The sequence below is a fragment of the Diadema antillarum genome, unplaced genomic scaffold (assembly GCF_040938485.1).
Source record: "Diadema antillarum isolate AM-2024a unplaced genomic scaffold, OU_Dant_1.0 seq00001289_RagTag, whole genome shotgun sequence".
Classification (NCBI taxonomy): Eukaryota; Metazoa; Echinodermata; class Echinoidea; order Diadematoida; family Diadematidae; genus Diadema; species Diadema antillarum.
Genome location: NW_027272068.1, coordinates 26,556 through 41,733, shown reverse-complemented (window position 1 = coordinate 41,733; position 15,178 = coordinate 26,556). Strand labels below are relative to the sequence as shown.

Genomic DNA, 15,178 nt, shown 5'->3' with positions numbered 1-15,178 from the left:
AGCCTTTCGGGTGTTGCCATGGCAACTAGCATTATCAGAGCAAGTTCATACAATGTAGTTGCATCTCTCTTTATGAGGTCGCATCTATAGGTCATGAAATGTTAGTGCAAACCAGTCAGCCAACCAAAGTAAAGACCCATACAACAAAACCAAAGGATTTAAAGTTCATCCAATGCCATGCTCTCAAAGACCAGATAGAACACAATGAATGATCCTTGAGAGAGTGTACATGGTGTCTTCTTTTACCTCTGCAGAAAACTGTTTTTTTTTTTTTTTGTGGTGACAATTCCGTCTGGCCACGACAACTAGACAATATACAAAATGAACACAAAATGCAGTTTTACTGCTGCATTCCCCCAATCCATGTACAAGTATACAGGCTGTACTGTGTTTAGGCTTCACTCCCCTTTAAGCTTCACATGATATATAACAATTAATGCTTCCAATTCTGTGTTCAAAGCAGACACTTCTGAGAGATTTATTGCTGACATTACATGCCTATACCGGGTGTCCCAAAAAAAGCGGAACGGTGGATTTTCAGTACCTTGCGGTCTAAAAGTTATATATCTTTTGACATCATTAGAAAGAGCATCTTCAGCAGAAGACTATGATACCAAAATCATCAAATTTGGTTCATTACTTTTTATTCTACGCCAATTTCTGAAAATGCAGTCATTGCCAAATTTCGCCGGATTTTTGCGACTTATGACATAATAATTTGAGTGCGACACGCGATCCATACGGTGAATATTGTGTAAGCTCGGTGATCCATGTCAACAAAAGATACAGCATTTCACATTAGGCACGGGCCAGGAAAAAACCGTGGGTGTGTCTGTCTGTGTGTGTGTGTGCGCGCTCCCAATATGAAAGCGTTATCTTTTGTTGACATGGATCAATGAGCTTACACAATTCACCGTATGGAACGCGCGTCGCGCCCAAATTATTATCTCATAAGTCGCAAAAAATTGAAAATGACTGCATTTACAGAAATTGGCGTAGAATAAAAAGTACTGAACCAAATTTAATGATTTTGGTATCATGGTCTTCTGCGGAAGATGCTCTTTCTAATAATGTCAAAAAATATATCACTTTTAGAACGCAAGGTACTGAAAATCCACCGTTCCGCTTTTTTTGGGACACCCGGTATAGTTCTGTTCCTTACCCATGATTAATGAGGCTATTGTCACCATTTGTTGTAGGAATCGATACTTCATCACGATATGAGAGCGATATGTCAGATGATATTTCACTGTGTAGATATAGTGAATGCATTTATTATCCATGGCACATGGGATCTTCTTTCATATCCAATTAATCTCATTGCTAATGAAGGGCCATTGTTCATGTTAGCAACCCATGTTACAGCTGTATGTAGGTTTTGAACATTTTCTCCTTCGCACAAGACAGGATGGCCTTTTCATGGATCACGGAAGTGTGTTAATTTATGTTTTATATGGTACATGTGTCTGCAATATCACACACATAACATGAACACCCAATTTGTATGCAAATGAGCTTTGATAGGCTTGACAAAAGACATCTGCTGTGACACGCATAGTTGTGCTTCAAATATTCAGTATTTTTCCAAATGCCTGCAAATCAAGTACCATTAAAGGGGACCTCACGATGATTTTCAGACTTTTACATTTGAACAAAATAAATTGGTTAAACTGAGTACAGAGTTTCAGAATTTATAGTGATTGGGATAAGGAATGAGAATGTTTTCAAAATTTGTAACAAATTTCAATGAACAAGGATGATGACATGGCAGCCTCGCCATAAGAATGCATGAGTTGCGGCTCAAGGAAGCAGAACAAAATACAGTACATGTACATGTAAGGTACACTGTACATGTGCATGTACCTTCAGAATATAGATTCTTCACAGGTGAACTTGTTATGCAGGCGGTACTGTAACGGAATTACACTACCTACAATTCTGAAATCTGTAAGGCTCTAAAGTCATCAACACTGTTTAGTGTAATTTGTTTTAGATTTTCAGTTTATTGGTTTCTCTGCTCTTTGAAAGGACAACAACAAATTCCACAAATCTATACATGTACATGGAGCTGTCGATTTATGTACTACAATGTACATGATGTGAAATTATGAAAATCGTCTGGAATACCCCTTTAAAAAGTATTTAGCCATGTGTCTACTGCTCATCAAAGGAATGTATATGATAGAGTACCCATGGATTTAATCAAAAATTGTCACTGATCGATCCTTACAACAATGTACAAAGCAAAGTACAATGTATGGACATTGTAAATTACATTGTATATGCACCAGTGTACAAACGTACATACAAGTACAAATAATGTGATGGGAATATCAGAGAGTACACTTGTACCATAAAGATGGATACACATGTGTACTAAAATTGCCTTAAATTATTAATGCAAGCATTTCCCAGTCTTTTAGAAATGGAGACTTACACCATTGTATCTTACTGGAAGATACCGGTACGCATAAACATGCTTTTAGAGCAACAGCATGGGGATCATTCTTTTTATTGTTCTTGCAAATTTTCCTCTTTTATTTATTTAAATTTTTTTTTGGCGGGGCATTGGTTGGGCATACAATATTTGAGCACATACACTGTACATATACAACTGTACCACATTGTAAATAAAAAAAAAGCACTTCACAAGCACCAAGTGTTTTCAATGCATCATAGTACATGTATAAACATTAATAGTAGTCTGTTGAAATTGAAACAAGGAAAAGTCGAAATTACGCGGTGCGTATATACAATTGTATGTCCCCGCCGGAAGTAGCATTTTGTAGCAAAATGTCAATATAGGTAAAAAATCAAGGTCAAAGGTCAAAGAAGTCAAAGGTCAAAATTCTGTGTAGCAGTTTTGAAGCCCTCACCTAGAGCCATCACATAAAGCAAACGGAATCGAAATCGGGTTAGAAATGGCGAAGGAGTAGCATTTTGTAGCAAAATGTACAATATAGGTCAAAAATCAAGGTTAAAGGTCAAAGAAGTCAAAGGTCAAAATTCTGTGTACAAGTTTTGATGCCCTCACCTAGTGCCATCACATAAAGCAAACGGAATCGAAATCGGATTAGAAATGGCGAAGGAGTAGCATGTTGTAGCAAAATGTACAATATAGGTCAAAGGTCAAGGTCAAAGGTCACAACTGAAATTCTGTGAAGAAGTTTCAAAGCTCCCATGTAGTGCTATCATATAAAGCAAACAGAACCAAAATTGGCTCATAAATGACAGAGAAGTAGCAAATTGAACATTTTGATCACACACGGATGCACACACACACATACACACACACACACAGACACACACACGTACGGAGCCCGTTTCATAGTCCCCTGCTCGAACTCGCTCGGCGGGGACAATTAAGCAAGGCCTATGAGGGACACGTTACACTCAGCCTATAAAATACACATCACAGACTTCTCAGATGCCATGCTACCATTAAACCATCCCTCTCCACTATCAGCCAGGAGTGCAACATAATAAATGGAATTTCAATCATTTCATTATCACAACACTTCAAAAGTCTCTTCATAAGTCTTATCTCTATGATACCTGATGTATGTTGAAAAAAACCCAAAAGATTCATATTAATTCATGGCTACCATGAAAAAGGTTGATCTGGAAGGTTACCATAATGTCTTTTTATAGTAAAGCATCAAATATTTTTCACTGTTTGTGAACTGTGTCACGTGGGAATGAAACAGAATTTTTAATTTGACTATCAATGAAGAGCCGCTTCAACTGAAAAAAAAAATAAATAAATACAGTAATTGTAAATAAAAAATGACATGGCCTGCAGCATTTGAACTGAATACAATGTACTATCTTATGCACAGGCTAGTAGACCCCTATATTCTTACCATTCTTGTGACTGGGGAAGAGTCTAGGCAAAAACACCTAGTTTAGACTCCAGTTGACAAGCAGAATTCTATTCTCCCCATTGATGCCCTATTGATTAGCATTCTATTTTTGACTTGTCATACTTTCACTAAGTGTAGCACACACAACAGGTAATGCTCATTACACACACACAAACAACAAGCATCTCCTTGTTTGTACATCCAATACCGGTACCTCACAAGTTGCCGGTATGTCTATTATCATCACATGTATTATTCAAAGCTAAGCATCAGCTGAAGATATTATACATGTAGCATACTGTAAACACAGAAATTTTTGCAGTACATTTATTTTTGCGTGATTGGCGCTACTTTGGGCCAGCGCAAATTCTAAATCCCACAAAAATTTATTCACAATATTATCTGTTCCTTTTGTAGAGGTTGAAAATTGTGCAGTGCAAATTCAAGAAAATGCAAATTATATGTTTTTGAGCTACCCAGTGCAAAAACTTAATTGCACAAAAATATTGACGTCTACCCTTTTCAAAACTTCCATAGGAATTTTGATGTAAAGAAACGCTAGATGTGCTTTTGCAGGTCACATATGGATGTTGTAAACATCAATATTACTATTCAATTTATTACTATTATTAGCAGCAGACAGATTACATTCTTTACAATTTGCAATATGAGAAGAGCCATTCTTCTTAAAATTGCAGTACAGCCTCCCTGGCCTATTGACAAGACACAGAGAATGTGTGACTGAAAAGACTGATACCACTATCTCAGTGAATTGAGGAAGTAAACTCATGGAAAACATATATTTTTCAGTATTAAAGGGTGTGTGTCATTTGCTTACAAGTTCTGCTTAGACGATACTACTGACAAAAATAACACTGGACAGCATGTTAGTCCCATTCACAATGTAGACTGACTGGCTTAGGCAGGCTGTTTAATGCAGCACTGCTATAAAACCAGAAACATTCGCAGCATGAAACTTCAGCAAATTGTCACTAGTGTTCTATGTATTGTGGGGGGAAAAAAAAGCCTTTTGTATACATTTTAATGGGAATCTTGGTACCTCGCAAAATTTTCATGCACACTACAGAAAAATTTCTGATTTTACAGTAAGCTACACACTGTAATGAATGAAGTCATAGAAACCACACACTGCGATTTTGTGCTGTTTATCTTTGTGTGTGAGTGTGTGTGTGACATTTACTAGTCATGTTTGGTGTGTGTGCTTTTTTAAAGGGAAAGGAAAACATTAATCTTTCATTTGTGTTCCTTGTCATTCATATCTACCTGCTAGTATTGTTTCAAAAACATATTGTTTAAAAGAATAGATTACATGACCAATTCTAAACAATAGGCCTACAATCTAGGAGATTCCTAATTCTTGTTCCTCTCTCAAGTTGGTGAACTTACAAATATTCAATTTCCTTTTAATTTTGAGCAAATTTAATCAATCAAAATCAATTCTTAGTAATCTTGCTCCAATATTCATAACATTATACCATATGCAGTAAAATTCAAAGGTTGCATGTACAATTAGAGATTGTAGTTTCAGCAAGCAAAATTCTCAAAGGGTTTGATCCGAGGATTACAGAGAGTAATCTAAATGAGGCTAATTGTTTCTAATGAGAAAACAACGATAATCTGTACAGCAGTCACCAGCCACAGCTGAGCAAAGATCTGTGATGGGCACTTACCACTCTTGTGTTGAGTACAGGCAAGACTATGGCAAGCAGAGGGCAGCTGAGAGCAGAAATCTGCATTCTGAAGATGACTGTGACAAGCTTGCTGGGCGGCGCTGCTAGGAGGTAGATCTGGAAAGAGTTTTTGCCAACAAAGAAAGCTTCCATTTTCAATTTCATTTGATTAAAAAAAAAAGGAGTCGAACAATACGGCAATAATTGCCAACATCCATGAAATGTTTTATGGGAGAAGGGTGAAAACAGCAAACGGCACAATGCATCATATTGCTTGCAGACTCATGGTCCTGTTAAAAAGGACAATGGTAACTAGTAAAAGACATCAATGTTGCTCAAAGCACAGCTGTTATACGGACAGCAGTCTACATACCTCACTGAAATTTATATCACGGAATTTTGTTCAACCCTGATTCATACACTGTAGTAATGCCATGCACATACACTTGTACAACAACCAATCTACAGGACATGTTATCATGACCGCTCCAGTGTAGCCTACAGACCTATTTGGTTTTAAGACACTGTAGCTTTTGTCAGGCATAACTGATGGGGAGCTTTCAAAATAAAGATGATGATAATTCACTTGGTTATGCATTGTGTCAGGTGCATCACTATGTTAGTGCATACATGTACATGTAAATTGTCTAACTGTTAGGCATACTGAAGCCCCCCAGTTATGGCTGAAATATGAAGCATAAATTTTGATTTTGATTTTGATTTTGATTGCTTTTTTCCAACCCGGCTCGTTAGGGAAGCTCAACAGGGAAAGCCTGACACTTTGTTTTCTTGTGTTTTGTCTGTTTATTTTGTTTCTCTGTTATCACTTGTATTGTTTTGCAAATGCCGAATAAATAATAATAATAAAGGAAAGCACCCAAACCAAGCAGTTCAATACAATTTCCGAAATGCCAACTTCTTTCATATTGTTGTCATTATAGTGGGCACCTCCCCCTGCTCCTCCTCACCCCCCCCCCCCCCAAAAAAAAAAAAACACACACACACAAAAAAACTGTCTACAGCAAATAACAAAACTCCCTTGTTTGGAATATCACTGATACCATGACCTTCGATCACTGGGATTAAAGGTACAGTGTACTGGTATCAAGGTATTAACAGGTACTGGTATGCTCAATGGATGCTATCAAGGCATTAACAGGTACCGGTATGCTCAATGGATGCTTTTGCAAAGTACACAAGTGAATAAATCTGTGTATCCAGATTTCCTTAGTACTTATTAACTCTAGAAATCTAATGGAGCTAGGGAGCTACTAAAAAATGGCAATGTGGTACTGTGCATGCTAACCTCTGAAATGTGACTTGTTCACAAGTGTAGTACCTACAAGGAATACAATAGGTTTGGGTTCAGTCTATTTCCCCCTTTTTTTCACCTGTGACAAGGACTTCCTTTTCAACTCCAGGAAGTCATAAAAGTTCTATAATTGCAACTTGTACTGAGCCAAGAAGAAATAAAGGGCATCTCTTTGTAATGCTACACAAGACCATCACAGAGACCAGTTTTATCAAGACTCTTTGCCACATAACAATTTTCACTGAAAGAACAAGCAATGTGACAAGAGGCTGCATTTTGAAATGGACTTGCCAATGACTCTGTTTACAATCGATGGGGAAGTATTTGCCACCAGAACAACAGACAGATTGTTAATATTATGAAGGGTAATTGCATAATATTGTGTAACCGCTAGTACAATGTGGTATTCTGTTCAACAGTCCAGCAGAATGAGTGCACTTGGTGAATTACATTTTTTTTTTTTTTTTTTTTTTTTGGGGGGGGGGGGGGATTTACCTCTTTCAGAGTACATTGTATGCTGTATAGAAATAATGTACATGTACAGCATGTGTAAAGATGTGTGTTTGTTAAGGAAATGATGAAATTACTGTGCTCCCAAACCAGTTTAGTAACTAATAGTATAGTGCCTGCATAAATACTTTAACAGACACTTTTGATCAAAATGGTATATATTGACTTCATTTTAGTTGTCTGTTTTACATACACGTAGGATGGAGAATAAATATGAGACTGCCTTGTGCCCAGTGAATAACAACACAACATTTTATAGTGGTTGAGAAGTGGTCATTTAAAAGTGTATACAGTGTATGGGGAGGCCAGTAACTACTCAATAACCTCAGTCTATTGTCTTCTAAATATGACCGAAGTTGTTTGCACTTGGATAAAAATAGCGGTTACTTCATGGTAACAGTGAATGTGTACAGAATGCAGCCCCAGGAAATTCCATTAACTACAGGAAACTGAGTTGCAATGCAAAGGCCTCAGCCTATATTGACAATCCTTAGCTGAATCTACCAGAATGACTTCCAAAACATATATCATTTCCACCTGAGTTACTTGCACTTCTAGAACTAAATGAAATATTAACAGTAAAAGAAATCACAAAACAAAAATATAAAGTACTGTTTCACAGGAGTATTGGACAAATGACTGATAAACAGAAGTTTCATAAAAATTGGACTTGTTAGAATGTCAAGGACATGGTCATGTTTTGATACATGAAACACATAATCTTCATTAAATTCCCTGTTTTTAAGGAGGTAACAATGAACACCAAAATTATACCTTTCAGATGAGGTCATTGGTAGAGTTGACAAAACATAGCAATTGTGACTTTTATGGGTTATAGAGCTGAAGTTGCTGTAAATCATCCCTCAACAACATGACTTCTAGAATATTTTGCAAACAATCCAACTGGAGGATTGAAAACTGGGCCCCGTTTTATCAAAAGATAAAATCGATTATAAATTTCCTCAACACACAGGCTGCCATAGACTTATAATAGAAATCAACTATACGTTGTATAATCAGTAAATAACTCTTCATAAAACAGGGCCCTGGTGACATATAACTGCCTCATAATACTGTGAAAGTTGAAATTTTTGCGGTGTTGAAATTTTTGTGCATTTCACGCAACCAGAGACTAGTGCGAAAATAAAAGCACGCAAATATTTTTACACAGCGTGCCATAATGTTCCAGTAGTTGATGTCTTGATTCCATGGAATTAAAAACATGCGAAACTCATCTTACCTGGCCGAGCAGGAAAAATTAGTCACGTGAAAATATCCACTAAATTACAATACATGTACCTGTATGCCTGGAGAAGTGGTTACAGCTGACATCACTGCATGAGTGAAAACATTTCATTTCATAAACTTTCTAATATTTCATGAGTGATTTGTAATGAAACTGCTCTGTTTGATTGAATCACCAACCTCCACTTGAACATTTATCAAATTTTCACCTAAATCCCAATGGACCGTCACCTACAAGTGTATGGACATTATTACTGTACAACTACGACAAAACATGTTAACTGGATGATAATATTCTTCAGGGGTACAGTATTAGGACACAAAAATCCAATTCAATAGCTGTCAAAACCTGGAGGTGACATTACGATGTACAGAATTCATGGTCCATGTCTGTAGAACACTGTAGTATGGTAGAAAAGAAGTTAACAAAAATAATAATAAATTAAAATAAAACCATGTCTGCAATACACTGTAGTATGATAGAAAAGAAGTACAAAAAATGATAATGAAAACCAGTCAAAGAGTTACAAGTACAACTGTACTTTGCAAAGAAAACATCATTTAAGCTAATCAAGTTCCTCCAGATGACATATTTGTCGTTTGGTGCTGTATATCAGTTTTCACAATTCAATGTTAGTGTTTCCTCATGGTCTGAAAAACAAAAACAAAAAAACCTTGAGCCCTTTGTTGCTCAAAAATGCTTTTCAGTTTTAAAATTCTGAATTGCTATTTAAGCTTTCATATGACTCCTATCAAAATTGGCATCACATTTTAGAGGATATAAGGCCAAGTAAAAAAAGAAAGTAGTTTCTCGTCCGGGTTTTTTGAGCAAGGCGATGAGGGAGGTCCTTACTATTTGATATCTTACTATTTTTTCAAGGATCGTCAAAATGAAAGTAATATGTGTTTCTCGTCCGGTAATTCTGAGAAAGGTAACGAGAGAGGGCTTTACAATTTCCTATATTCAATTTATGAAATGAAACATCACTCTGGTAGCTGTGTTATGAGACCAGGTCCCAAGTGTACGTCTTGCCTGCACTCTGTGCATTTTCAAACAAATAGATATATGTGCCATACTTGAAATGAAACTTCATGCATGCAGAAATACATTTGCTTTTTCTTTCCACTACAGATGTCAAGGGAAAATGACCATCTTAATACTGGTATTTAGTGTTGTAATGGCTTTTCTGATACCAGTGTACTTGCAATTCTGATGTATTGTGCTATTAATTGAAACAGGTATAAAACATGTCTTTCAACAAATGTACGACTGAAATAAATTCCATGATATTCAAAACACTAGCTTTATTTATTGGTGTTTGTGACTTTTTGTGTCCACACAGCTGGTATGTATATCTGCAGTTCTTCACAGTACAATTGTAGCACATTCAACTGGAAACTGGCTTGTACAATTGCAGATGGATGTCAAAATGATACTGATATGGCATTCTAGCATTAAACGTTTAAAGATGTTTCTTCATGTTCTAAAAAGACATTTGATAATCACTCATTATTTGGATGATGAATGATTGTATAACAGTACACACTACAGATGATACCACTCACGGCTGTGTCCGTGAATTTACATCGTGAAGAAAAGTATCCCGCAGAAATACGAGACAAACCAGAATCCGTGGAAAAGTTATTTATTTTGTAGATACACCCATTTAATAATTCTACATTTGCTGGAAAAGCGCATTCATTTTCTCTGCAAAATAGAATGTATCGCCGTGACAGACCAGGGGATGGGGACCCTGGACAGCTACAAAACACGCACACTTTGCCGATATACGGTGCGGCACGGCCACTGCACTGGCACCAGGGAGTCCTGCTGGCACCGTACCTTCCGACACTGCACACACATGCACATAGTCACAATGACATGAAAATGTATACAAACTCGATACCGTACAATCCTCACAAGCATTTGTACAGTACAATTCATCCGCTTAAAATATCAGAAACGGGGAAAAATACGAACAACGCGCGAAATAACAGCGATTGTTCGCAAAAATGTTGCCGCTATCGCGTTCACGACGTACCGAGTGCGCTGTACATCACAGCCCAGTAGGCCGGCCCGCCGCGCCGCCCATCCAACTACAGTGCAGTTCGACTGCTTTGTGGGTCATTCCTTCTTGCCGATCGGCCGAGCTCGCAGTGTGAAATGCATGCGTTATTACACATACGCACTACACACAGAAGCTACAGCTGTACTACAGTCTACAGCTAAGTAGAGGACGCAAGGCGTAAAAATTAGAAATGAGACGTCACGATTGGTAGGTGAATTGTCGATCTTTTTTTTTTCGGCGGCCGAAAAAATAGTAAATATCAAAAAAGTCGATGCGGCAACTGAAAATCGATGCGGGCGGGGAGCGGGCTGGGACGAGAATTATGAATTTCTTGGTATTTTCAGCGCCATTTTGAAAATAGTAAATAGTAAAAAAATCGATGCGGCGGCCAAAATCGATGCGCGCGAGGACGAGAAACTGGTTTCTTTTTTTACTTGGCCTAACAGTTCCAGATACTCCCTCAATTTTTAATTTTGCAGATTTCTGTGTGCTACTGCAAAGATTCAATCAACTTTTAAAACCAGTTTTGTGTAATCTTTCTCCATTGTTAATTGAGCAGTAAAATTCAGAGGTGCCAATTCAATAATGAAGAGATGATAAGTTCTACAGCAAAGTCCCCCCTGGACTTGATACGGGGACAGTTACAATCGTACCTATTATGCTCACCTGTACAATTGTCAGCATGTGACATGGGTTCAACAGAAAAATCACAGTTTTATTGGCAAGCTTGAATCCCACTTCAATTCCAAATGTCAGGCACAGGACCACCAGCAAAAAGCGCTTGCCGAAACATTCTGCCTGGCTCTTGCTCTCCGCGGTGTAGTCCGGTACCTCCTTGAGCCATCGCCATGACAACCAGACCTCAAGGGAGCACAGCAGGACAAAGATGGAGCTCTCCACCACGCGCTGCCTGCGGGTGAGGAAGTCAACGCAATCTTGGCCACCATTTCCAGCGATAGTTGGGTCCACGCCCCCGTAGAGCCAGTCAAGAGATGTCAGGCTCCACATGACTACCGACTCAGTTGAGTTCATTTGTGTTCAGTTCGGTGAGGGACGGTTCAAAATGCTCCTCTCCTTTCAACATCACACTTCGATGCTCTTTTTGTGTAGATTGTATGCGACAATTATCGTCAGGGTAGAAATGTCGTGCTCAAGGAAGAGATGACAGGTTTACAGCAGATCAAAGAGATGTAATGTCAACTGCTGTGTTTAAAACTCTGTGCCAATGTGAATCCATAACTTATAGTACGTATACATTTTCAATGTTCAAACATTTTCAAACATTGTTGTAACGGAGGCAAGGATAGTGAAAACTTATCCAAGAATATCCAAATATTCAGTTCAGAGCTGAATGCATTGCTGTCCAAACTGCCTCTGTGTTCAACCATTAAACTGTCAACAGTGTCTGATCCTTGAAAGCAGTTGCTCATTTAAAATACCAGCATATTGATGTAAAATGTCATCTTGAAATGTACCAGTCTTGAATTTCTTACAGATCACACGTTGATACAATGTTCAAACAGGGGCTTGCATGCTACCAGATAGACTGTGGAATTGCTCAGTCGCCATCAGGTGACACTCTGTCAGCATGCCATGTGCGGAGATGCTTCTGTGTGTGTACGGAGCATGACACATCGGTTTTCTTGCAGTTCCAAGATGACCTGCAGAGAAGGAGTCCATCTAAAGCTCACTTCCAGTCCTGTCAATCAAAGAGAAAAAGCAATCGGTATGACTATATATTCTACCATTAAAGAGGGATGTACTTTATTGGAAGAAGAAGAATCAATACATCATACAGCTATACAGGGGAGGTACAGTTTGGGCCGAGATGGGGTTTGAAATTTGATAATTTTTTTGAGATAATGACAAACTTTTTATAAAATATGAAAGAACATACAATTTCATATGATTATGACAAGATCAATGTTCCCCATTCAGATGACCTGCCCAGTTTCCAATGTCTATGATATAATAAATGACCTATTGCTTGGATATCCTTTAACTTGCTCTTTGTTCAAGAGGAGTTTCGATGCACTTTATAACCTAGACAAGTTTTGCCTGCGAATGTTATAAGACCAGCCAAGTCAAACTACAATAATTCCGCTGTAAAAGTGGATATTTTTGCGATGTGGAAATTTTCACATTTCACTCAATTGATCAGAAGGTTGTAGCGCAAAAATAAAAGCACACAAATATCATTGTATGCCATATATGTTCCGCAAATAATGTCCTGATTCTGCAGAATTAAAAACACATGAAATTTAGCTTACCCAGGTGAACGTGAAAAACTACTTGTGAACTCGAAAACATCCACTGTATTTGGCCAAGTATTTGGCGAAATATCTTTGCATTGAAAGCATTCAAAGCTCTGGCACCCTTTAATAAAATGTACCCATTCTGCTGACATGATGAACTTCTCAGCAGAGGGCCTCTGGCTTTGCGGTCATTCTGCACCTGGTCTCAATAAATCCACTAACATGCTTTCTGTGTGCAAATTCTCCCTTCAAATCCAACAAACACCATGGCGGACAACAAACTCAAGGAGCTTCAAACACAGCTCCTTGGGCAGACATGGCTGCTACATAGCACATGTGGTGGTGAGTCATCTGAACATGGCATCTTGTAGGAACTGCAAAGCTTTTACAGTATGACAGTTTTACCATCAAATGTGTGTTCAAAATGTTGTGTGCGTAGGATGCCACTAAGTAATATTTGTAATTGCTAGATTTTCTTCATGAGTTTGCTTGTGTCAAGGACAGATTTTTTTTTTTTAAGTTCATCAATGGACTGTATCATCTTGAAAAAAAAACAATAAAAACCCACCTCAAAATCTTTAAACAAAATGCAGTAAACTATTTCTTTTTAACAAAGTAATATGAAGAAGTCATAGAAAAGCCATCCCCTCAACCCTTAACAGCAACAAAATAAACTAGAAATGTCACTACAGCGACTGGTTATACCCCTGCCAAACAACATTTCATAAGCTTTGGTCAAAACAACATTGATAAGCTTTGGTCAAAAAACTGAGGAAGTAGTTAAATCCGCAAGATCTTTCCTTGATCTTCTGCCATTAATATGCCGTTACCATGGCAACGTACTTTCGGGTACTGTCGAAAAATGCGTCTTCCACATCTACAACCAAAGGCACACATCTGTACCAAGTTTCATGGAAATTGGGCAAAAACTGAGGAAGTAGTTTGCAACACAAAATTTTCCATCATTTTGGCTCATACATGTAATATGTGAGCTGTTACCATGGCAACATACTTTTTGTCACTGTCAAGAAATGTGTCATGCTGACCTATATCCTAAGACAAACATTCAATATGAATTCCATGAGAATTGGAAGAACACTGATGAAGCAGTTTTGCCATGAAGCATTTTGCCCTATATTTTACCAATAACATGCCGTTACCATGGCAACGCACTTTTTGCCACTGCGGAAATATGTGTCTTGCACATTAACATATTCAGATGAACATCTGTACCTAATTTCATAAAAATTGATCAAAAACTGTGGGAGGAGTTCGCGACGCAAGATTTGTATTCATTTTTGCCCATAATATGCCGTTACCATGGCAACGTACTTTTGGGTACTGTCAAAAAATACGTCTGGCACATCTACAACCCAAGGCACACATCTGTGCCAAGTTTTATGGGAATCGGTTGAAAACTGAGGAAGTAGTTCGCGACGCAAGATTTGTACCCATTTTTGCCCATAATATGCCGTTACCATGGCAACGTACTTTTGGGTACTGTCAAAAACTACGTCTTGCACATCTACAACCCAAGGCACACATCTGTGCCAAGTTTTATGGGAATCGGTTGAAAACTGAGGAAGTAGTTCGCGACGCAAGATTTGCAACGGACCGACCGCCCGACCGCCCGCCCGACCGCCCGACCGCCCGACCGCCCGACCGACCGCCCGTCCGCTGATTTCTATATACCCCCTTCAAACTTCGTTTGGCGGGGGTATAAACATACTGTAAAACGAGGAATTTTCGCGTGCATTGTAATTTCGCAAATTTCGAGAGCGCCAAAATTTGCGAAATTACAATGCACGCGAAAGTTTTTGTCTACACTACATGCATTGAACACCAGTGGCAATTCGCGAAAATTTCATGCCACGAAAAGGGCTGTCGGCTCCAATTCGCGAAAATGTCATGCCGTGAATATATCATGTTTTACAGTAATGCCTCCGGCGACACTTCGTGGCGGAGGCATAAAAAGGTAATGAAGATTGCATGTAAGAGAGATGTAGAGTCATTTCCTATTTCTACTCTGGTTGTAAACTCATTAGTAGTTGTTTTTATAACACTAGTTGTTGTTGTTTGACTTTTTCTTTAAAAGGAACAAATTCCAAGGAAGAAAACTCCATCTTATAGATGATCTTACACATACAACTGTAGTCATTTTATGCATCTACATATAAACTCACAGGCACAAATTCTAGAACCACTTTCTTCTGAAACTGTTTGACACCGAAAT

General features: G+C 38.2%; 1 protein-coding gene across 1 annotated transcript in view; it reads right to left on the bottom strand.

Moving 5' to 3' along the window:
* LOC139707955 (transmembrane protein 164-like) overlaps positions 1–15,178 on the bottom strand; it is a 36,129-nt gene that overhangs the window by 7,940 nt on the left and 13,011 nt on the right. The window contains exons 2-3 of the mRNA XM_071619945.1: positions 11,357–12,389; positions 5,555–5,671 (exon numbers count right to left, since the gene is read on the bottom strand). Of these exons, the coding sequence (XP_071476046.1) occupies positions 5,555–5,671; positions 11,357–11,722 (483 nt within the window). The 5' untranslated portion in view covers positions 11,723–12,389. The remainder of the gene's footprint in view (positions 1–5,554; positions 5,672–11,356; positions 12,390–15,178) is intronic.